At 38.0% G+C, this 24,738-nt stretch overlaps 1 protein-coding gene and 1 long non-coding RNA gene across 2 annotated transcripts in view; both read right to left on the bottom strand.

Annotated features, from left to right (window-relative positions):
• Nucleotides 1-24,738, bottom strand: part of LOC148998553 (uncharacterized) — a 63,535-nt gene that overhangs the window by 23,598 nt on the left and 15,199 nt on the right. The window lies entirely within an intron of this gene.
• LOC120485501 (uncharacterized) lies at nucleotides 1,271-20,628 on the bottom strand. The gene is made up of 3 exons (XM_089131858.1): nucleotides 20,082-20,628; nucleotides 18,223-18,409; nucleotides 1,271-3,090 (listed from the first exon to the last, which is right to left on the bottom strand). The coding sequence occupies exons 1-3, from the start codon at nucleotides 20,626-20,628 to the stop codon at nucleotides 1,443-1,445; spliced, it is 2,382 nt and encodes a 793-aa protein (XP_088987984.1). The 3' UTR covers nucleotides 1,271-1,442.

The raw sequence follows: 24,738 nt of genomic DNA on the forward strand, positions 1-24,738 counted from the left end.
CCTTCGAACTGAACATGTTCGTTCCCTTCGAATTGGAATTTCACTTAAGATGGCGAAATACCCTGTGAAGTCCACTTCGCAGTCCACTTACGGTCGAATGGAACGCACCTTTAGTCTTTATAACCACTCTAAACAATGTACAATTTGTAGAGTTGTCGTAGTAGGTGTGTTATTGCTGTCGAGTTATTGGTGTTGCGTTTGTATTGGATCATTATGGAACCAGCCAGGAAGAGAGGTCGTTCTGACATGTGGGAACACTTCAATCTGATCGCTTCATCCAGCATCATCTGTTCCTTGTGAGAGAGTGTTTTCCAAGTCTGAAGAGGTTGTGAGCAAAAAAAGAAACCAACTCAGTCCAAAAACTGTTGAAAAAATAATGTACCTCAATAAAAATCTTTGAGTGTTCCCCATCCCAAAAATCACCCCCTGCCATAGTTACACAAGCACACCCAACCTATGCCATATTTTCCCAGCACTCATTATGCTCAGCATTAGCGTGTGCATCAAAGAGTTTTCAAAGGAAATATAGTTAAAAATCCAAGGGTGATCTTAGCAAAGATGCTTCAGAACTAACAGCCCATTCTCACCCCCAAGGCGTCACTTAACTGACGCCTTGGGAAGCATTTGGACATGCTTCAATATCTGACGCTTTAGGCGCCCTTTAGCGTCAGTTAGATGGATCGCGTGTACCCTACCCCCACCCCACACCTAAACCTAACCGCGTCCTCTAACAGACGCTTTCCTTTAGCCCCAGTTAGATGACGCCGTAGGATCGCGTCATGTAAGTGACGCTAAAGGGCGCCTAAAACGTCAAATATTGAAGCATGGTCAAAGGTGACGCCTTGGGGTGAGAATGCGTTGGAACTAAAGTAGTTTCTCCAATACTGCTCACTGATTAATTTGACTGCAGCCTTGCTTTTCGCCAGGAGAGGTCACTGCAACTGAAGCTTCGAGTAATGAACCCATTTTCAAACCAATTGGCTCAAGTGGTTCAGTGCTTCACAAAAGCTTCATTTAGCCATCACTACTAAATTCTAACACACACCCTAGTTTATAGTTCAGTATTTTAATGGAGAGCGGTACAAATGAAAATTTAAACCTATTTAGTCTGCAATTTGGTAGCCTGTACCTTCTGCCTGAGGGCACCATGTCATACTCGCTGTATAGGACATGATTCACCTTAATTACAAAAATAAAGGAAAATCAAACATAGAAAATGCAAACATAATATAAAATTAATTCCACAATTACTAAAACAGTTGAGACTAAATAAAACGGTACACATCATTCATCAATTTTGCTATTTCTAACTATTATGCCTGATTACACTTTTCATATATTCAGTCATTTGATTATGTAAAGTAATTGTGAGAATCATTTTCACTGATGGATTAATATCTATTCTGCTCTTTCATCGTGTATTTTCAGATTTGTTGCATTTATTATTTTTTATCACGACTGAAAAACTCCAGCACATACTGTAAAGCTCCTTTATTTTTCTTGTCTTCTCCAGCTTTCCTCAGATCCTCCAGGTTCTTCATCCATTCCTCTTTTCCCTCCTCCTCCTTCAGTCTGGGAATCAGGAAATCCAGATGTTGAAGAGTGAAAGCGCTGTCGGCTTTTAGTGCGATCTTAGACAGAATCATGATGCTGATATAAACTTCATACAGCAGTCTGGACTTTTCTTCTTTAATCTTCTCCAGATCTCTGATCAGTTGTTTTTCTATTTCTGTTTTATTCTCAGACTCTTTCATGCATCTTTCATGTTCCTCTTTAGTAGTATCATATTTGTTTTTGTCAAATCTGGTTTTAGGCTTTTCACTATTGCATTCATACTCCTGTTTGAGCTTGTTAAATGTCATTTTGACATCCTCCGTCTTCGTCACATATTTTTTGTTCTCTTTGACGTGTTCGCTGTAATGACACTTTCCTGAACACACAGTGCAGTGATTGTCTTTCATGACCCAACACTGTGAGAGTTTACTGGGAGAGACCCAGTTACAGCTCCACTCATGACAGTTTTCCTCACAGACGGAGCAACAGGTCGCGTTTCTGTTCCACAGCCACTCATTTACAATGGGGACTTTTACTTTGAAATCTCTCTCGACTGTAAACTCAAAGTCCTCACACTTCTTGATCTTGTCTCTGTTCTGTCTGAGGATTTCCTGAATCTGATTCAGTTCATCAGTTTTTGACTCCTTCTCATCTATTCTCTGCCTCAGATTAGAGACACAGGCCTCGAGTCGTCTTCGCTCTATCAGAACATCTAATGTCATCTGAACACTTTTTCTGTTCTTTACTTCCAGGAGTTTGAGGAACTCATTCATGCTTCTCTCTCCAATTTCCCAGAATGATCTGTTTGCATGATCATACTGTTTATCTCTTTTCTCTTTCTGTTGGTTGTTGAATAAGAAGTGAACAGGTTCTTTGTCTTCATCTCTTCTGCAGGGTATTCCTGCTGTGTTAATGGCATTGAGAGCATCTGTTGGAGGTCCTCCATCTGACTGTGTGAGTAGAAACACGATGTTCTCCTCTATATCTCTACCAAACAGAGACAGAACTGCGTGAAATATGTAAAGCTCTTTGTCAGAGAGACGATTCTGAGACGCCTTCATCACAAAACACACTGCATCAATGTAATGGATCCCATCATCCTTATCTGAAAATAATCTGGTCAGATACTCAGCAATCTCTCTGTCTTTCTCGACTCCTTCAGTGTGTCCGTATCCTGGAGTGTCAATGATGGTCAGAGATGTTGGGTTTTCTTCAACAAACGCCTCATAAACTGTGATCTCAGGTGTCTTGGATTGTGTTTCATCTATATCTTTTTCATCTTCTTCTGTGATTTGATAAAACTCTTGATCCTCAAACTTCACTCCCAGTATGTAGTTGATCATGGTGTTGATCATGGTGGTTTTCCCAGCGCCGGTTTCTCCCACCACAAGTATGACTTTGTTCTTCTTGTTTTCATCTTTTCTTCCATATGTCCATCGTCTGATCTTGTTCTGATTCCCATCAATACAATGTTTTTCAGTGTTCAGACGGTAAAGTGCCGGAGGACCTGGATTTATTTTGCCGTCATGACGTGATCTATAATAGAGAGACTAGTTAGCATCGACATGGTATGATTTCGATCAGCTTTTATTAGCATTCGGTGCCTGTGGGATGATGGTTGTTCACTGTGGTTCACTTTACTGACAGTCATAAACATTCATAAAGACTCCTTCATGTTCATGACAGGTGTTATGTCATGTTTATGACAGTGTCATGTGTTACGGCCTCAGCCTTATGGGTGTTGCCTACGTATTTTTGTGTGTATGTTTGTCTTGTAATCTAATTAATGTTTCTTCTTAAGTGTAGGCTCCTCCCTTGCGCACCTGTGGTTCGTTGCTCTAGCTCGTGCTGAGCATATAAGCGGCGTGTGCAGGAGTGTGAGACACGCAGCGGTGAACTCCGTGCGCGTCATGACCATCTAAACAGCGATCAACTCAAGACTGTGTTCTTTGTATTGTGCCACTGTTCTGTTTTATTTTGTTAGTGTTTGGTATGTCTAGTGTAGAGTAAATGTGAGTTTTCTGTTTTATTTTACACAATAAATAAAACATGAAACAATAAGTGAACTTGATGAACAAAAACTGAACCTGATCATGAAGCCGATCACAGAGAAAATGGGAGACAATGACAACGATCTTGTCTGCAAACAAGAGGAGACTTAAAAAGGGAACAAATCAAGAGGGGACAGATGGGAGAAATCAAACCCTAATCAGGTAACGAGGGGGAGGGATCAAATAATGATGAGAGCACTTGGCCCAAAATAGCAAAATACCCATGTGCAGCACAAGACAGGACACAGCAGCAGATTTATTAGACTGAAAAAAAAAATTGTTACTGTTTCTCCAAAATAATGTGTATTATGTCACTAACCTGTTGACAGATACCTGTCTCTCTTGTGTCTGGTCAGTCTCTGAGCTGCTCTTCTCTCTGTTCTTGTTCAACATTGTAGCATATGAATCTGTATGATCTGTAAAATATGAATTGAATAAACCATGAAGAATTAATCGTTAGTTCTGTATTTTTTCCTGGACTGTTCCAGCTTGTGTCTAATATGAATAAACAGTTGTTGGCATTCACTTCAGAGAAACGCATCTAGCAAACAGAATATTGCAAAGACCTTTTTCACTGGAGCAGTAATCTATACCGGTAAGAATCAGAACAATCAAAGCCTAACGGTATGAACACTACGTGATGCATGAGTGCTGGGAGCTAAAACAATTAACAGGTAACACTTTATGATAAATGCATGAAACGAATCCCCAGTAAAGCATTGGTAAATAGTCAGTTCAGCCAAACTGACCACTCTACAACCTTCCTCGGAGGATTGTATGGGGATGCTGACACCTCGGTGCCCTGAACAGCGAACTGGCAGGGAGCAACCGAACTGCCGACTCAGAGAGTCGCACCCCAGAGGTCACCGAGGAGAAACGATTTCTCAAAACCGTCCCTGCCCCAGAGGAGCCCTCAGAAGCCTGATAGCCACGTTTTTTTTTTGTTGTTTTTTTGTGACAGGACTTCTTGTCTAAGCTTTATTAGAGATGACGACAGTCCTCGGATCTTGCCTACCTCTAACTACCTTAGTTCCTACGACCCTCCTAGGAAGATAGTTGGAAAAAGCAGGCACCTAGGCGGCCTGAAATGGCGAACCAGCAGGGAAACCGAACTGACTGCTCTTCTTTTTTCTATTTGAAGGCTCGTTTGGGGACACTGACACCTTGGTGCCCTGAAACGGCGAACCGGCAGGGAAACCGAACCGTCAGTGCTGCGACCCTCATCAGAGAGTCACACCCCAAAGGGCGCTGAGGAGAAACGATTTCTTAAAACGGTCCCTACCCCAGAGGGAACCACCCTTAGACGCCTGATCGCCTCGGCGTCAGGGCTTCTTCTTTGTCCAAGCTATTTTAGAGATAAGACAGTCCTCAGATCTTTCATGTCTCTAACTGGCTAGACTGCGACCATCACCCAGGTACCCCTCGATTGTAGAGTAGCCCGAATGGCAACGCTCTGTTTCACACTCTGCGCTGCGAGGAGCTTAATGGGCCGAGACGGCTCCCGCCCAGCAGTCTCAAGAACATTAGATTGGTGAGGAAGAAACCTCTGGAAGGCCACTGAATGGTTTATTTCTTAGTTTTCTTGAAAGCGGAGCGTCCAGAGAAACAGATATGTTTAAAGTGTAAAGTGCCGGACAAGCAGAAAAATATTATTTCTGAAACATGTATAGACCCTTTTACAGTTGGTAAACATGGTGACGTTTTTTTGTGGGCGGAGCTTAGGTGGAGGCAGAAAGATCCATCTTCTCTAACGCTAGTTAGCAAGGATTGTTAGCTTGTTTATAACAATGACTGGAGAAAATGCGACATTATCTTAATGTGTAAGGTCACTCAGTGTCCAGGACCGCGATTGTTATTTCCAAAAGTTATTTTTAACGGACAGAACCAGATTGGCCGACCCGTAGCCGCCTACACGCTCACTCGATGCATCGATGATCTGACAGGATTAATGTACGTTACCTCGGGTGAGTGGCCTGACTTCTACACCTACCTTATAGAGAAACCGATCGTAAAGAGAAACTGAGGGCATATACATCTTTAGATGCCTACATGGTCCTGTACAAGACTTGTGTGTATGATCCGCAGTTCTGCCGAGCCAGCGCCGAGACCACGACAATGTAAAGAGTGACATTACAGTGCGATTTTAATGTGAATATTTTCTATAAATAAAAGTTCCAGATACAGAATATTCATTTTTCATAAATTCTTGCACCAAACAACACAACAAGATGACATTTAATAATAGTAACAATTATTTAAGCTCCTTATTATGTAGCCGAATCTGTGCTGTTTTGTATTGGCCGCCTCCCGTTTTCGCCTCCAGCTAGCGCCGTGACGTAACTGTGACGTTGGCGCAAAAGGGGTCTGTAGGAACTGGCGCATGAAGAACGCGTAAAAAAAACTGTAACGTAAACTGTTATGTAAACTGTTACATAACAGCCTCCTACAGTTCTGCAGCTCAACATAGTCAAGCGCGACGGCTACACATATCCATGATGTAAAAATTAAATAAGAAAACATCTTTATTGCAAATGCAAACCCCTCCATCAGTGTCAATGTCAGTGCCGAGAGCTGCATGGACTCACAAATCGGATCTGAACAGTTGCGATAACCAGTGTGGACATCATTTTAGATCAGACTCCAATCGGATACAAAGATAATCGTATTTGGACTGACAGTGTGAATGTAGCCATAGTTAATACGTTAACATTTTAGCCATAGTCAAGTCAAAGCTTCATTTGCACATGTGGCTGATGAGCTGATGCTGTGCCTCTCTCAACCACAAACGCCTTCTTTCATCAGTTTTTTGCACTCTTCTCTTTAACTTTTGGCAGTCTCGAAAGGTATTTTCCCGATGCGACCGATTAGTACACACCAAAACTCGACCATTTTTCAGCAGAAATAATCAACCAAATTTGCGCGTCCTTTCAGTTCAATGGCATTGTTTATGTTCTGTGCCTCCAAAATGGCCGACTTCCGGATTGATGACGCGTCGTAAAAACCCTCCATAGGAATAATTATATAAATCATTATTACATTATTATAATAATTGTTTGGCATCCCAAAACACCATTGATAATGTAATGCAGACTGAGACTCATAATTAAAAAGATGTTTGAGCCCTCTTTATTGACTTTGTACAAATCAATGCTTTTTCTTTGTTCAACGGGCAGTTCATGGGTTGAAGCTCTTAATTTTGATCTCTCAGAGAGCACGAGATTGATGCATTTAACCTTAAAATGTACAAAATGTTCTTGCAGGGGAGAATGGCCCCGAACCCACCTAGAGGCTCAGAGTCCACCCAACATAGTTTTACAAATTCCAATGGGAAAGAACGACCATTTATGAACTTTATTCCAGCATAGTACAACAAACTTCCTTTTAAATCAGTAAAACTAATATTAAAATGTCCTTGGAAAAAATATACATTTGGCTTGCCTTAGAGCGGACAAGACACTGTGCCCAGCCTGGGCCTCTGAACTCCTAATCCGGCACTGCCTGCACTGCCGACAGCAGAAAACAGAAAGGAGGGGAAAATCTGTGTGGTGAGTATATATGTGCGGTGACTGTGGTCAGTGTGTATGTGTGTTATACCCAGCGGGATATCTACAAAAGCACCCTAAATCTCTCAAGATCTCTGCAGAGGAGGATTAAACAACTCCACAAACAGCATTACCAGCTAACCAGACTGACTTTATTTCTGTCATACGTCTACAGAAGATCTTATTGAAAATTAACAGAGGCTGAGATGTCAATGATGTATTGGTTTGTTTTATGTTATCTTCATGATGGCAGTTTTTCTTTGGCTGTTATGTTAAAGGGTTAGTTCACCCAAAAATGAAAATTAAGTCATTAATTACTCACCCCCATGCTGTACCAACCCCGTAAGACCTTCGTTCGTCTTCGGAACACAAATGAAGATATTTTTGATTAAATTTGAGAGCTGTATAACTACCACATTGGCTCCTAAGGGACTGCCTCTTGACGGCCCAGAAAGTCAATGAAGAAAATGTTTAAATATCCCAAGTGACTACCGTGGCTCAACTATATGTTTATCAAGCGACGCGAATACTTTTTGTGCGAAAAAACAAACAAAAATAACGAGTTTATTCGACTATTTCTTTTCTTCCTTGTAGGCCAGAATGAGAATTCCTTAGATTTCCACGACGCATGCGCGAGAATTGCGATCTGAAGTAGTGTAAGCTGGTGTGAGCAGATCGCAAATCTCGCGCATGCGTCGTGGAAATCTATAAGGAATTCTCATTCTGGCCTACAAGGAAGAAAAGAAATAGTCGAATAAACTCGTTATTTTTGTTTGTTTTTTCGCACAAAAAGTATTCGCGTCGCTTGATAAACATATAGTTGAGCCACGGTAGTCACTTGGGATATTTAAACATTTTCTTCATTGACTTTCTGGGCCGTCAAGAGGCAGTCCCTTAGGAGCCAATGTGGTAGTTATACAGCTCTCAAATTTAATCAAAAATATCTTCATTTGTGTTCCGAAGACGAACGAAGGTCTTACGGGGTTGGTACAGCATGGGGGTGAGTAATTAATGACTTAATTTTCATTTTTGGGTGAACTAACCCTTTAAAAATGTTTTAAAGACACTTTTGTTGAAAAGCTAAGAAAAAGTATGATCAGGTGTTGTTGATTGTGTTTTGATAATGATATAATCACCATGCAATGCTTGATTCACTGATCTCAATCAATATCCAATTTTGGAGTGTTTTTAAAACACAATAATTTTACATTACCACCACTGTAGAACTACAGCAAATGGTTAACAGTGCAATCCGATTTTAAAACTTGTCTTTCACATAACAACAGCAAAAATAAAAGCAAATATTACGAAAGAAAGAAAACTACTGGACTACTTTTGTAGAATAGGCTGCTCCAGCTACTTTTAGCACTGAAATACACTAAACTTCCATTTGCATTTATATTATAAAACATAGTTAAACATTTTTGCCATCCCGTTTTTACTGACATTTGTATTGTTTCTACATATTAGAGAAATAACAGAATATTTTTCTCACCTTAAAGAGTTTGCTTGTAGAAGTTCTTACAGTGATTTTGATGAGATTGTATAGTGAAATCTACTTTTGTCCCATATATATATATATATATATATATATATCCTGCTGGCATTGGGTGGAGGCATATGGAGTCATACGTACATAGAAGATCAGTAAGAGACTGCATGCGATTAGATAACAGTGATATTTTTCACTTCCTCAAAACTGTTTTTGCCTTCTTGGTATGAAACCACATTTATAAAACCAGCTTGAGAAAGACATAAGTTGTCACGCAGGTGAATATGCTAAGTGAAACACTAAAAAACTCTTCCTTACCTCAACAAACTGACATTAAAATGATAAGATAAAAATAAAAGACATCATAAAGTATAGAAATGAAAATGACAAATGTGCAAAAACAAACCAATAAAACCAATTACTTCTCCAAAAGATAAAAGAAAATGCTTGCCAAGCACCAAATGAAAGTAGACATGGCTTTCGGTCAGTAGAAACTTGCTCAAATTAAACATAATTAGCAAATTTAGCGGCTAGTAGCAAACCTACTATAAGATCTAGTCAATTTGTTGTCAATTTAAAGGATAAATTTATCTTTTATACATTATGCTTGTGTTCCTCATTTTTTTCAACAAAAATGCTGATGGGGGTTAACTCACATGTGTTACACACATCAAGATTCAGCATATAAGTCTCAACAACAGTGACAAACAGTATGTTCAGATAAACAGACTCTGAACATCACAAAACAAGCTACTAAAAACTCATATAAAAAGAGCAAGAATAAAATGAATGACTAAGACAAGTTAGCTCATAAATTGTTAATGCCACAATGGATGCTGGGAGCCATGAATGAGTTTTGATTGGTGCTCCCAGTATGCACTGCATCATGCACTGCATCATGCTTTTTGATGGTCAAAATTAATTCATGCTTCATCAATTCATCAATTCATGCTGATTCTTGATGTCTAAATGATAGAGTAGTTGGAATGGCAGATGTATAGTTTTTTTTTTTTTTTTTTATCAAAATATTCACAAACTTGCCCATGTCATCAACTATCTGATATTCTTATTCTCAAATATGTGAGAGTGTTTGGTTGTTTAAAATCCTTAAAATGTAATGCATAAAATATTTGTTTGCACCGCAGTTCAGAGAGTCATGTCAGTTGGATTTACTGAGCGTAAGGTCACCAGTTTCTCCTGAAATACATGTACATTCTGTGAGAAGAGTAGACTTTATGGTTACGTCCATGTGTATCTGATATGACTAACACACGTCAGCAAGCAAATTAGATTTGAATAGAATAAATGGAATAGAATAGAATATACTTTATTGTTACCCATGTTAAAATATGACATAAGAATAAATAGTTTAAAAAGCTGCATTAATAAGTAAATAAGTATAAGGTAGTTAAGCGATTAATTTAATGTAAGTCAATTCATCAGAGTTAATTAAAAATGTCAATACAACAATTTAATGTTTAAGATTAAAAGTATTCTGACGAAAATTCATTTTTTTCAAATGCTTTATTTAAACATTCAGTTTACAGAGTAAAACAACATAATAACACAACAACATAATAGCACAAAACAGAAGTTAGACAACGATAAACAGGAACAGGAAAATAAAAAATAAAAATAAAAAGAGGGCAATACATAAATGAAAATAAATCTAAACATTTAATAAAGTAAAAAGTTTGTAGGACTTACAAATTTTACATGTTCTGAGTGCTTTTAAATTTTTAACTGGGTAAATATTATGAGTTAATTTAAAGGACATTTCTTTGATTTTGTTTGTGAGGAGAAACCTATGTTGTATGGACCATATTTTTTGCCATCTGACGACAATATCACTGCCCTTTGAGGGATTAGTGACGTCAGACGCAGCATGTCAGTGACGTTGTAGCAGAGACACAAGGGAGAGAGCAGAGGAGAAAACGAGATAACAAACTGTGCTTAAAGGGGGGTTGACTGCGATTTCACTTTTTTGATTTTGAATAGTGTGTAATGTTGCTGTTGGTGCATGAACAGTATCTGCAAAGTTGCAGCGATGAAAGTTCAGTGTAAGCAGAGATATCATCTTTTAAAAATCAGGAAGTATAATGCCTACAAAAACGACTCGATTGGGACTACAGCCGGGTTTTAGACGTCACTAACCCACACATTTGCATCAACCACTCCCTCCGGAAAATGCAAAAAAGGGCATGCGCATATTTCTGCGGCTCGCCGAGTGTGTTGTGTTCACCAGCTGTCAGGTGTTCGTGCTTCCCACAGACGCTGTACTTCAACAATGGATACAATTTATGTTTGATTATGTTCCTGAAAGTGACGATCGTAATCTAGCTCTCTGTACTGCGCATTTACGGAAGACTGCTCTCAAATGTCCTGCGTTCAGTAACAGACTCCATAGGATACGTGGACAAGCTGCCAGTCTCTCTCTCAAACTGTTGTCCGCACGGCCCACTTATATGCGCTCTCCTCACGCTAATCACTGAAATCACAGACAGGTGTTTGTCTTTTGAACTTTACCCACTTATTCAGCGCTCGGCTTCAGTCCGTCTCCGCTCTCCCACAGTCCCACTGCAGACTCGCTGAACCACGCCCCCCTCGCCACAACGTGACAACATGTGGACAACGTAAGCAACAGTTTAGCCAATCACAACACACCAGCCCAAACTAACCAATCTGAGCCCACTACGTGTTTCTGAGGGAGTGGTTTCATAGACTCAGGAAGTCAACCGCTCGTTCGAGGACAGAGGAGAGCGCGGCTGACAATAAAGGTGAAGTTTATGAAAAATAAGACTTTTTAAAAAAGAAAAACCACAAATACATGTTATATTGCACCCTATAAACACAATCATGCAAAGAAAAGAAGCAGTCAACCCCCCCTTTAATAAGCTGAGAAAAGAGTGAAAAGTTGATTTTGCAGTTGAAAGAAAACATAATTTGCCTGGGGTGCATTTCCCGAAAGCATCGTTAGCCAACTATGGTCGCAAGTTCTGTCGTTACCAATAGATTTCAATGGAAATAGTTGGCCATAGTTGGCCAACGATGCTTTCGGTAAACGCACCCCTTGTCAGGAACTGATAGGAATTTTATGAGAACTAAGCCACACTAGTTTTAGTCAGGTTTTTGTTTGCTTGGTTTGAAGCTTGGTCGAAGCAAAGATCGGTCAGCAGTGTGCGGGTGCATCACTAAGTTGTGAGAAAAGTTATTTACATGCTTATAACTTTAGATTTGGTTGACTTTTTTTCACGAGAGTCATCACCTTACATTCCTGAATCCTTGCCGAGTCCAATGATACCAAACATGCTAGGTTTCGCGCATGTGCATGGTCAATGCAACCTTGTAAATTAGCATTTAAAAAACTTTGCGAATATCTTTGAAACGGTTAGTCTGTTCGAGACGAAACCACCGTAGGAAATTCAGAAATATAGGTCTTTGTCTAAATGCTAATACTCAAATTTCAAAATGTTAATAGTATGTGGCAAAAAAAAAAAAAAATCCAAAGTCACACATGGGTCATTTTTATGCTCTCATACATTTTAATGTATATAACTCTACAAAAAAAAAAAAAAAAAGATATTTTCACCAAATTTGACAGTTAAAAAAAGTGGTGGAACTGTGCCACTGGTTGGCGCTATAATAGAACAAAACAAGGACATTGCCATTATTTACAATATAATATCATGGATATTAAATGCTACACTTTTCAGCCATTACAATGTAATGTACCATTACAAAACTCATCATGTGTCTTGATAATCCATTAAATCATATTTTTAGTTACTGTATGCTAATCAGATGTCATTCTTTGTAATGTGGCTCTTCGGTTCAGGTTCACCGCAGGCTACATTTGCATTACGGTCATCAACTAAGTGGCACAAGCTGCTAAACCATGTGCTATGAGTCATTCAGATCATGGGTTTGAATCCTGCGTGACACATGCCCAGACCATAAGAGCTCAATAAATAAGACATGTTGTGCATACACAAATTATTAATTTTGCGTTGATTCTCACTTTAATTATGGAACTTCGGCCTCTCAGTGAATGTATGTCTTCCCAGTGTCGCAACAAGATAAATGACAGGCATCTGATCCAGAGATAGTGGGTTAGAGTCCCCCGTGGGACAACTTTAGAAGAATTGTGAGGAATATTGTGTCATTTCAATTCCTTTATCATTCAAGTGTTGTACTAATCGTTCTTTCTCTTGGATTAGAAATAAGTATGTTTTGTTCATTCTGTGTTCATTCTCATCTGAACTTCTGTTCATTTTGAGTTCATTTTCACCTGTACTTCTGAACCTTCTGATCTAGCTGTGTTTTTTTTTCATGTAGCTTTGTTCAATTTCTGCTGTTTTTGCGGAAAAGCAAAAGAGCTGTACCCTACTGTTGATGCTGCGTCAGGGTCTTGGCCCCGTATCGCTGCCTTCTATGTTTTCTCTCTGTAACCATCGGTTTGTCACATGATTGTGAAATGTGCATGGTTTTCAAACTGCTATTGTTTAATTTGATCTGTTCAGCAAGTTTCCACTGACCGAAAGCCATGTCTACTTTCATTTGGTGCTTGGCAAGCATTTTCTTTTATCTTTTGGAGAAGTAATTGGTTTTATTGGTTTGTTTTTGCACGTTTGTCATTTTCATTTCTATACTTTATGATGTCTTTTATTAGGTGTTCAAGCACTGAAGTGCTGAAAACCTATTGTATTTGCTAGAAAGAAAGAAAAAAATCCCCTAAAACGCATCGTGCAGCCCAAACCGTAAGGGCTGGAGCTGTGAAACTTTGTCAGATGGTAGGGCCTCAAAATGTGGAGAAGCTAGACCGTTTGACTTAATCCCTGGCTCAAGATGGAAGAGATGTATATCTTGGATTTCCATTTGGAGCAAAAAAAAATTGTTATTTTGGTTTTTGTCCAAAACCCTCTTTTGTGAACTAGTCCCTGGATTTTTGCCCGATCGGGACCAAACCAGTCTAGGCCTATTCTCTGGACTCTCTAGATCAATAATTATAGAAAAAAAAGTTGAAATTTTGCATTTGGTTGGCTGTAACAGGCTCATTTAGATAGTGGTCTGTGGCAAAATTCAGTCAAAAGCCCCTAAATCCCCCCCAAAAAGTCACAACTTCACAAAAATCGATGAGCATATGTGTCCTAACATGGTTAAGAAGCATGCAAAGTTTCGTGAGGATCGGATCATAGGTGGCGCTATAACTGTTAAAAAGCTCTAAAACTATGTATTTCCAATGGTAAATTGCCTGTATTGGCTGTAAAAGGTGTTTTTTAGTGTTTCACTTAGCATATTCACCTGCGTGACAACTTATGTCTTTCTCAAGCTGGTTTTATAAATGTGGTTTCATACCAAGAAGGCAAAAACAGTTTTGAGGAAGTGAAAAATATCACTGTTATCTAATCGCATGCAGTCTCTTACTGATCTTCTATGTACGTATGACTCCATATGCCTCCACCCAATGCCAGCAGGATATATATATATATATATATATATATATATGGGACAAAAGTAGATTTCACTATACAATCTCATCAAAATCACTGTAAGAACTTCTACAAGCAAACTCTTTAAGGTGAGAAAAATATTCTGTTATTTCTCTAATATGTAGAAACAATACAAATGTCAGTAAAAACGGGATGGCAAAAATGTTTAACTATGTTTTATAATATAAATGCACATGGAAGTTTAGTGTATTTCAGTGTTAATAGTAAAAGTAGCTGGAGCAGCCTATTCTACAAAAAATAATGAAGTAAAAATACACAAACTAAATGACCAATTAAATTTTTAAAAAGAAGAAAAACAAATAAAATGCCAAGCCTGATGACTTCTGTTTATCTGCAGGGCCACTGTTGTATAGCAGCTCAATGTTCTAAACCAGATCTTCTTGATCTGAGAGATTAAGGCTACGACTTACACATGACTTACACAGTTGTGGTCAGAATTGATGGCACCCCTGGTAAATATGATCAAAACTGGCTGTAAAAAATAAATCTGCATTGTTTGTCCTTTTGATCTTTTATTAAAAAAAATGGCAAAATTCTAACCTTTCATTGAAGTAAAAGAATTGAAAGTGGGGGGTAAATCACATTATAAAATAAATGTTTTTCTCCAAAACATGTTTGCCACAATTATTGGCACCCTTTTATTAAATATTTTTTTGCAATCGCCTTTTGTCAAGATAACTGCTCTTAGTCTTTTCCTATAATGCCTGATGAGTTTGGAGAACAACAAGAGAACAGAGACCATTCCTTCATACAGAATCCCTCCAGATCCTTGTTTGTGTTTCTTTTCCATCAGGTCAGGAAACTGTCATAATTTATTTATTTATTTATTTTTTGCTTTCTGACCCCCAAAACTGAACTAATCTCTGCAATTCTCCATCTGTGATCCTTGAAGAGTCTTTGGACACTCAAACTTTCATCCTCACCGTCCATTAAGGCAAAATAGACACACGTCCTCTTCCAGGCAGAATCATAACATCTTTAGTTGATTATAACTTCTTAATTATTGCCTTGATGGTCAAAATGGGAATTTTCAATTTTTTTTAATTTTCTTACATCCACTTTCTATTTTGTGAAGCTCAACAATCTTTTAATGCACATCAGAGCTATATTATTTGGTTTTACTCATTGTGATGGATGATTAAGGGGATTTAGCACTTGTGTTTCCTCATATTTAAACACAAAGTCATGGATGGGCAATTTTATGTTTCACAAAAAAGGGAATATCCTTTAGAGATATTTTACTTAAATTCTAATTTTAATTAAATTCTAGGGGTGCCAATAATTATGGCCAACGTGTTTTGGAGAAAAACATTTATTTCATAATATGATTTCCCCCCCACTTTCAATGCTTTTAATTTAATGAAAGGTTGGAATTTATAAATGTTTTGAATGGAAGATCAAAAGGATAAACCATGCAGATTTATTTTTTTACATCCAGTTTTGATCATATTTACCAGGGGTGCCATTAATTCTGAGCATGACTATATATATATATATATATATATATATATATATATATATATATAGAGAGAGAGAGAGAGAGAGAGAGAGAGAGAGAGAGAGAGAGAGAGAGAGAGATAGAGAATTTTGAATTTTAACAAAACGTTTATTTTACAATTCTTTAGAGATTAAAAAACAATTCCAATATAAATGTCACCACAACACACATCACATGTATTAATACTTATTGTAACACACAAGAAAAAAATAAAAATTCATCTACAACAAGACAAACTGCATCATTATAACACCACTGATTTGAAAAAAACGTCAAGTCCTTCATCATTTTATAAAATTTGAAATCAATCCATACTCTTGATTTTATCCTGTTTTTTAAAATAGAAACAGCTTCACAACCTTCTGATCCTTCAATTTTATTCTTTCTACTCAGGTATATTGCCATTTTTGCTTCACCTATGATGAAGTTTAAAAGTTGACATTTTATTCTATTTTTTGCAACATACCGAAAACCAAAAATAAAACTCTGAACAGTAAAAACCTCATTTAACTTATTAAACAACAATTTAAGAAAATCAAAAAAATAACCCAACCTTGAACACTCCATGAAACAATGAAAGATGGTCTCCCTTTTTTTACAAAAAGGACACCCATTTGACACATTAGGATTAATAACACTTATAAAAGCATTGACAGCAACTGCCCCGTGTAAAATCCTCCATTGAAGATCCCCAACTCTTTTTTCCAAAGGAGGTTTATACAACACTCTCCACACAGGCTTTATACTATGATCCAAGCAAAGCTTGTCTCTCCAAACAGTGTCTACTCTTCCATTTAAAACTTTCTTATTTAATACTTTAACACAATTTTGATACAGTTTCTTACGGTCAGCCTTGTGAATACTTACATCTTCCAAGTCCTCTAACATTAACCCATTTGCTCCTTTAAGATCAGGAGAAAAGAAAACTTCAGGAAAAGGATCTTTATTATTTGGAGAAACCTTCCCTTCCCCGTAACTTGCAAGTAGAAACTTTTCTTCCATCGTAAGTCTCTGTTTTAAAACCTCCAGCAATTTACTTGCCAATCTTTCTGACTTTAATTTTAGACCAGCTACTACCCCATGTGAGTTATTTAAACCAGGACCCCCAGCTGCAATCAGATCACACAATTTAACCTTTTTTGAAACAATCAATACATTTTCAAAACCACATGCAATTTCATTAGATACATCCAACCTGGCTCCAAACACAGTCGGTTCTTCTAATAACCAAAATAAAGACGTCTCAGAAACTCCTCTTCTCTTTTTAAAAAAACTCCACACTCTAAAAACCCCCTTATAAAAAGGTGTCAGTCCATTCAGTTGAATCTTGTTAGAATCCAATAAAAACAAAGTAAAGTCCAATCCCAGACCTCCAGCTTGTTTTAATATAGATCCAGCAACATTTCTCCAAACTAGATCCTCTGGACCTGTTAAAAGTCTTTGAATGAACTGTAAGCGAAAAGTTGCTCCTCTGCTGACCAAGTGTATCAGTCCTTGTCCCCCTTCTTCTCTAGGAAGATAGAGTACACTCTGGGGAATCCAGTGAAGCTTAGTCCAGAAAAAGTCCACAATTACAGCCTGCAGTTTTGCAAGAAGTCCACTTGGCGGCTCAATACATGCCAACCGATGCCAGAACATTGAAACCACCAGATTATTAATAATTGTCACTCGTCCTCTAAAAGACATTTTTGACCACAACCATCTCCATTTTTCTAGACGTCCTTTTGTTTTTTCCAAAACCCCTTCCCAGTTTTTTTGCATCATTGAGTCGTCTCCAAGATAAACACCCAAATATTTAAAACCACCTTTCTTCCACTCAAGTCCACCAGGTAGTTTAGGAAAACCTCTACCTTCCCATTTTCCGCCAATTATGGCTTCACTCTTAAACCAGTTTACCTTAGCAGAAGACAATTTACCAAACTCTTCTATAATTACCTGTAAAGTGTTTACTTCTTCTTGATTTTTAATCATAACCACAATATCGTCAGCATAAGCTGATAACTTAATTTTACATTCAGATTGCGGTATACTCCACCCATCAATGTTTGCCCTAATTCTTACCAGCAACGGTTCAATGGCTAAAGCATATAACATGCCAGACAGTGCACACCCTTGTCTGATACCTCTTGTAATTTTAAAAGGAGCACTCAACCCTCCATTAATTTTGAGTATACTCTCAATGTTTGCATACAACACTCCGATCATTTTGATAAAACCCTGACTGAAACCAAACTCACTCAGAGTCCTCCAGAGGTACTTATGCTCAACCCGGTCAAAAGCCTTTTCCTGGTCTAAGGAAATAAGGCCAAAATCTAAACCCAATGATCTAGAGACGTCCAAAATATCTCTAATTAAATGAATGTTGTCAAAGATCGATCTATTAGGAACACAGTATGTCTGGTCTATATGGATGACCCCACCAATCACCTCCTTCAACCTAATTGCTAAGGCTTTAGATAGGATTTTTACATCAGAGCATAAGAGTGACACTGGTCGCCAGTTTTTTATATTCGTGAGGTCTCCTTTTTTCGGTAACAGGGTGATCACTGCTCTCCGGCAGCTTGTTGGCAGTGACCCTCTGGCCACGCTGTCATTAATGACCTCCAGAAGATCATCACCCAAAACTGCCCAGAGTGCCTTATAAAACTCAACAGGAATTCCGTCGATCCCCGGAGCTTTCCCGCACTCCATACTCTTTAGGGCATTATACAGCTCACCTTTCGTAAAAGGTTTTTCCAGCTCAGTGTTTGCTTCATCCGAAACTTTAGGCAGACTCACATAAAACATACTGGCTATATCCTTTTCCTCCACGTGACCACTGCTATATAACTCTGAGTAAAAACCTACCGCTCGTTTTCTAATTTCCTTAGCCTCTATAATTTCTGTGCCTGATTCAGATAACAAGCAATGCATGCTTCTATTTTGGCCATTTTTCTTTTCAAGTCCAAAAAAGAAACTGGTTGGGCCATCCATTTGTACTACACTCTGAAAACGCGAGCGTACCAGAGCACCCTGTGCTTTAACCCCCAACAAATCATCTAAAATCTTCTTTTTATCTTTTAAAACTTTGACACATTCTCTGTCTCTAACAGATTCAATTAAATTTTGCATTTCAACTATCTCTTTCTCTAGATCCTTTAGAGATCGGGAAATGTCTCTCGAAGCATTGAAAGTATACATACGGCACAGTTGCTGTATCTCTATTTTTGCAATATCCCACCATTGTTGCAAAGAATCAAATAATGACCTCTTATTCCTAAACTGTTGCCAAAAATGACCAAACACCTCAAGAAAAAAATTATCTTGTAAAAGAACCGTATTAAAATGCCAATAAGCACTTTTTGGCTTTACATTAGTGATAAAAACATTACAACTGACTAAACCATGATCTGAAAAGCCTACAGGAGAAATTGCACATTGTTTAATAATATTAAGATGATGTTTAAAACAATACCACCTGTCTAGTCTAGCCATTGTCACATAACGTTCCCTCACTTGTGTCCATGTGTACTGTCTCTGTGTTTTATTCAACACCCTCCATATGTCATACAGTTCACATTCTTTCAGAATTTGTTTTAAAACACACTGTGAAGGCATGTGTGGTTCTTTGTGATTTCTATCAATTTTATCATCTTCCGTACAATTAAAATCACCCCCTAGAAATAAAAACTCTTCAGGTTTACAACTTCTTACAGTATCTCTAACTTTGTTTAAAAACAACACTCTTTCAGGGCCCAAAACTGGTGCATACACATTTATAAATACAACAGAAAATTTTTCAAACTCAAGCCGTACTTTCAAACACTGTCCCCCGACTACATGCTCTACTTCACACGAGACTGGATTGATATTTTTTCTGAGTAAGATTGCTACACCTCCACTAGTGGTAGTCTTATGGCTCATTATCACCTTTCCTTCCCATTCCATCATCCATTCACTTTCATTTTTTATATCACTATGTACTTCTTGAAGAAACATAACATCAATTTTTTTCTGTCTCACCAATTCATAAAGTATTGCTCTTTTCCTAAAATCCCTTGCACCATTCACATTCAGGCTGCCCATCCTTAAATTACTCATAAATAAATGAGAAAAAAAAGAGACTGAGCAAAACAAAAACAAGAACTTAACAAAGAAAAAGGAAAAATTAAAACACCTCCTTTTCATCATTTACCATATTGGATCTCACTTTATGAACTATTTTCTTTAACCTGTATACTTCTTGCTCTGTGAGACCCCCCAACCCAATTTCTTTCATTGACATCTTTGCAGACTCTATAAACAACTCACGATCTGGAAAAAACTCTAGTACTTGAACTCCCTTCATGCCTTTTGTACTCTGCAAAAAAGCTTTAATTTTTTCAAGGGTGTAAGCACTCCTCCCAGATCTTCTCAGAGACACTGAGTCAACTGAACTTACAGATTCACACTCACTTCCTGATACTGAATCATCTGAATTACTGTATTCAGTGTTAGGCATTGTTTCTTGAACCATCTTTTCCTCTGTCTGTTCTTCCTGAACCTGCTCCTTCTTAGCTTTTTTCCCTCTACTTTTTCCACTTGTTTTTCTCTTTAAAGTCGGTGTTTTAAACAGACTGTCATCCTCCGTCATATCAATATCTCTTGAGACATCTACAGGGCCAGCAGCATCATTTGCTCTTTCAAACTCCCTTTCTCCTACTGTTTCCCCATTACTCCTGCTTACAATTTTTGTTTGATTAGTTTGTTCACCATTCTCTAGCACTTCTCCACCTTTTTCCTGATTTTCATCCTCCACATTATCTTTCTGTCCCTCACTTTCAATGTTATTCTGTCCTGGATCATGTTCCACATTCTCAGGACACGAACGCGCAAGATGTCCTCCTTGTCCACATTTAAAACATTTCATTGTCTCTGATGTAGCGTAAATGACATAGTCAAAATCATCAATTCTAAACTTCATCGCGAGATTCAGCTCCGCACTCTCATTGTTCAGAATCATGTACACCTGCCGCCGGAAAGAAACAACATGCTTCAACTGTGCCGATTTGCAATTTAATGCGATTTTTTTAAACTGTGAAACAATTTTTCCGTGCCTGACCAATTCCCTTTGAATCGCTTCGTCCTTTATAAAAGGTGGAACATTCGACAACAAAATCTTTTTCGCCGGTTGCATCAAAGGCATCACTGGTGTGTACGACTCATTCAACACAATTCCACTCGCGACTATTTCATTTACTTTGTTCACGTCATCTAGGAAAAAAACAAACGCACTGTTCATCCTAGATGCTGACAAAATACTCTTATACCCCACAACTTGAGCAACTGCTATGCTGCAGTCTTCTATAGAACAGCGTTCCGCGGGCGTGATTTTAATGCCATTCCTCCGCGTTAGCTTGTCAAACTGTATGCTCTCCGATGCTGCTGCCATCTCGGACAGCACACGCTGAGCAACAGCGACCTACTCTCCCTGACTCCAAAAAAACCTCCACAAATACACCAACAACTTTGCCAAAGAAAGAAGAAAAGTTAGAAAACTCACACAGCCCGCAGGCCAGCACTCTCGCACTCCACACTCGTTCAGCTCAGACGCTCACGCATGCGCGCACAGAGAGAGAGAGAGAGAGAGAGAGAGAGAGAGAGAGAGAGAGAGAAAGAGAGAGAGAGAGAGAGAGAGAGAGAGAGAGAGAGAGAGAGAGAGAGACCCCTTGATAAAAACAGCTGTTTCCACTCTCAGTAAATGAGGAGAGAACAATTATAAACAGAGGTGTAAAGTACCGAAGTAAATACTTTGTTACCTTACTTAAGTTGATATTTTGGGTATTCTGTAGGCTACTTTACTGGAGTAATTCTTTTTTCATCCGACTTTTTATTTTTACTTTTATACTTTCAGTAGTTTTGAAACCAGTTCTTTTACACTTTTACTTGAGTAAATAGCTTGAGTTGATACTTCAACGTCTTCAGAAGTCTTTTTAAACCCTAGTATCTATACTTTTCACCCTTAGTAATAAATGTTAATACTTTTGACACTTTTGTATTTTATCAATTTATACTTTTGATTGTAAATGAGCTCCAGTGGGTGATTGAGGAGCATAAATGCCCATCATGTTGAACCCATGAGATGAGAAGCTCAAAACGAAACCAAGCTTTTAAATATAAAAATTACTCTCTGTGCTCTTTGTATTCATTATGCATAAATACATAAATACATGATGCTGTTTTATTAAATTAAACAATTTATGAGAATACTTTTGATTTATCTAAGTGTGTTATTTTAAACATTCTGCACTGTTTTACTGACAGACATGTTATTTTATTGCTTTAATATTTTGCTCATTGCGCTCTCTTGTGTCCGCAGGAGACAAGCCAAATCTTCATAAAAGATATAAGAAAAAAGATATTTGTTTAAATTTTATTTCGTTTTTGACTGATAAAACTAAAATCATTTGTTATTTGCCCTAATAGATGGGTAAATAAAATAAAAAATAAAAAATCTAGTGGTCTTTTTTTAAAAAAAAGGTTACAAAAATAGTATGAAAAATTATATTGTGTTAATTGTTTTAGCTCCCAGCACTCATGCATCACGTAGTGTTCATACCGTTAGGCTTTGATTGTTCTGATTCTTACCGGTATAGATTACTGCTCCAGTGAAAAAAGTCTTTGCAATATTCTGTTTGCTAGATGCGTTTCCCTGAAGTGAATGCCAACAACTGTTTATTCATATTAGACACAAGCTGGAACAGTCCAGGAAAAAATACAGAACTAACGATTAATTCTTCATGGTTTATTCAATTCATATTTTACAGATCATACAGATTCATATGCTACAATGTTGAACAAGAACAGAGAGAAGAGCAGCTCAGAGACTGACCAGACACAAGAGAGACAGGTATCTGTCAACAGGTTAGTGACATAATACACATTATTTTGGAGAAAGAGTAACAATTTTTTCATTTTTTGACAAATTCAATTATTTCATTTGAAGAGAAAAACTGATGCTTATTCTGGCATTGTTCAACACATTGTATACATGGAATCATTTTAAATGGTATACTCATTGTTTTTTTGTAACATTCTTGGAATTTGATTCATCCCAGTATCTTGAATCATTTGAATCCATTAACCACATAAATTGTTTTGAGTTCCTTTAGTTATTTATTCTGTTATTCTTTCTGAAGGTTATTTTTACACTTTTACTGTATGTGGAGACAAGTGAGTCTTTTGTGCATTAAATGTTACTACTAATAATAACATTAACTTTATACCATATAAAGCGTTTAGTCACTGCTCAAGATTGAAGTATATATAACATAAAAGTAACAGGCTAACCAAACAATATATAATACTGTAATGTGCACAGAGCCTCAGCCAACAGTAAAGATCAGGGTGCTGCAACCATCAGTGTGAATTTAAGATATAAAATCATCAAAGCAACAGTCCGCTGGAGCAAAGAGACAAACAACAAAACCCAGCAGATTATAGTACAAAATATGAAGAGAAAAACTGCAGTGCTGCATACTTGACAGTCACATTCACACACTGCTAAATACCTCCATGAAACTCACAGCTGCTGCAGAGCAAACTACAAACCAGCATGAAACACACACAAACAAACAAACAAATTGTGTGTCCACAGTTGTGATCTGTGCCCGCAGGCTTTGGTGGTCGTGGGGCCTGCTGGGGGCTTGCAGCAAAAGAGTGGGACAGTTTGGTTCCAGCATAGACCAGTTTTTTCCATTTTCTCTGAGAAGCACAGAAGTGGAGATGCTGGCGAGAGTGATAACGTGTCAGGGGAGAGGGGCTGTTGCTCTGGTGTTATTGGAGGCTGTAGTATATGCTGTCCTGGATTCTCTCGCTGTTTTCCAGAAAGTCGTCCTTGGGTGCTGAATCTGGGAGCAGTTCTGATATGTTCCGCTCTGTCTGTGGTGAGCTCTGTGGGCAGCCCAGATAGCAACATTGTTTCGGCCCAGATCCGGCCCACATCTGGCACTTGTGGGATGCAGATCTGGCCCGCATGCAGCGTTGAATGACGGCCCTTGGGTGGCCCACTCCTGTTTGCCAGATCTGGGCCACAAGCAGGCCATACACAGCAAAATCCCCAGTGCACTGTAAAAAATTTACTGTAAAATTTACAGTAACTTACTGGCAACGATTAGCCAGTAAGTTACTGTGAATACTTTTTACAGTAAGGGTACTGTACTTCCATTTACAGTATTTTATGTTTATACTGTGAAATTAAATCAATTAAATACTGTGATTTTAGCTGTAAATTTCCTCATTAACTTTAACACTCTTGAGTGTTAATTTAACACTCGTATCTCCATCATATCTTCCATCTGAAAGCAGGTGAAGGTGATTTACTACTAATTAAGAAAACCGGCTTTACTGAAGAGATGTGCAGAGCATTTGATTGATTTTTTTTTAAGGAAAATACAAATGACATGTATTTGAAATACGTATTTAATTACTTTTGTGTATTTTGTAATTAAAATACTGCCCATCTCTGGTAGCCAGTCAGTTGCTATTGTTGCCAGTCAGATGCTTTTGTGTTAAACAAACGTGTATAAAGTTAAAAAATGTAGCAAATTATCCTTCAGAAACTTTTAGTAAGAGCCGTGTGTGTTGAGGTTCTGTTTGACTCGCTTCATCGCGGCTTTCTCGGTCTGATTCTGGGTCATACTGATACTGCAAGTTCGACACATAAGGCTTGTTTGAGATGCGCCTCGCCTCGCCTGCAATGTAGTCGAGAGTAGGCGGCTGCAGTGAGTGGAGGAGTGAAAAAAGCGCATTCAAGTCGGACAAATCTCGGTTCTCGCAGTGAATCAGACACCTGTGAGATCAAATTCTGATATCACGGGATTCACGCTCGTGCACGTGTTGCTAATAAACTGGATGTGATTTAAGTTCTGTTGCTTTTATATGAAAATAAATATAATGAACAAGACACCCAAAGCACTTGTTATTTAATTAGGCTACATTCCAAATATGTGTTTATCAATCATTTTTTATTTAATACAGACGTGTTTTTATATTTTTTTTAATAAAAATGACATCACATAATAACCCATATGGAACTGCCAGAGAGTGTAAACATATTCACCCATATGTATAC

The sequence above is a fragment of the Pimephales promelas genome, chromosome 1 (genome assembly GCF_988280905.1).
Source record: "Pimephales promelas chromosome 1, fPimPro1.hap1.1, whole genome shotgun sequence".
Classification (NCBI taxonomy): Eukaryota; Metazoa; Chordata; class Actinopteri; order Cypriniformes; family Leuciscidae; genus Pimephales; species Pimephales promelas.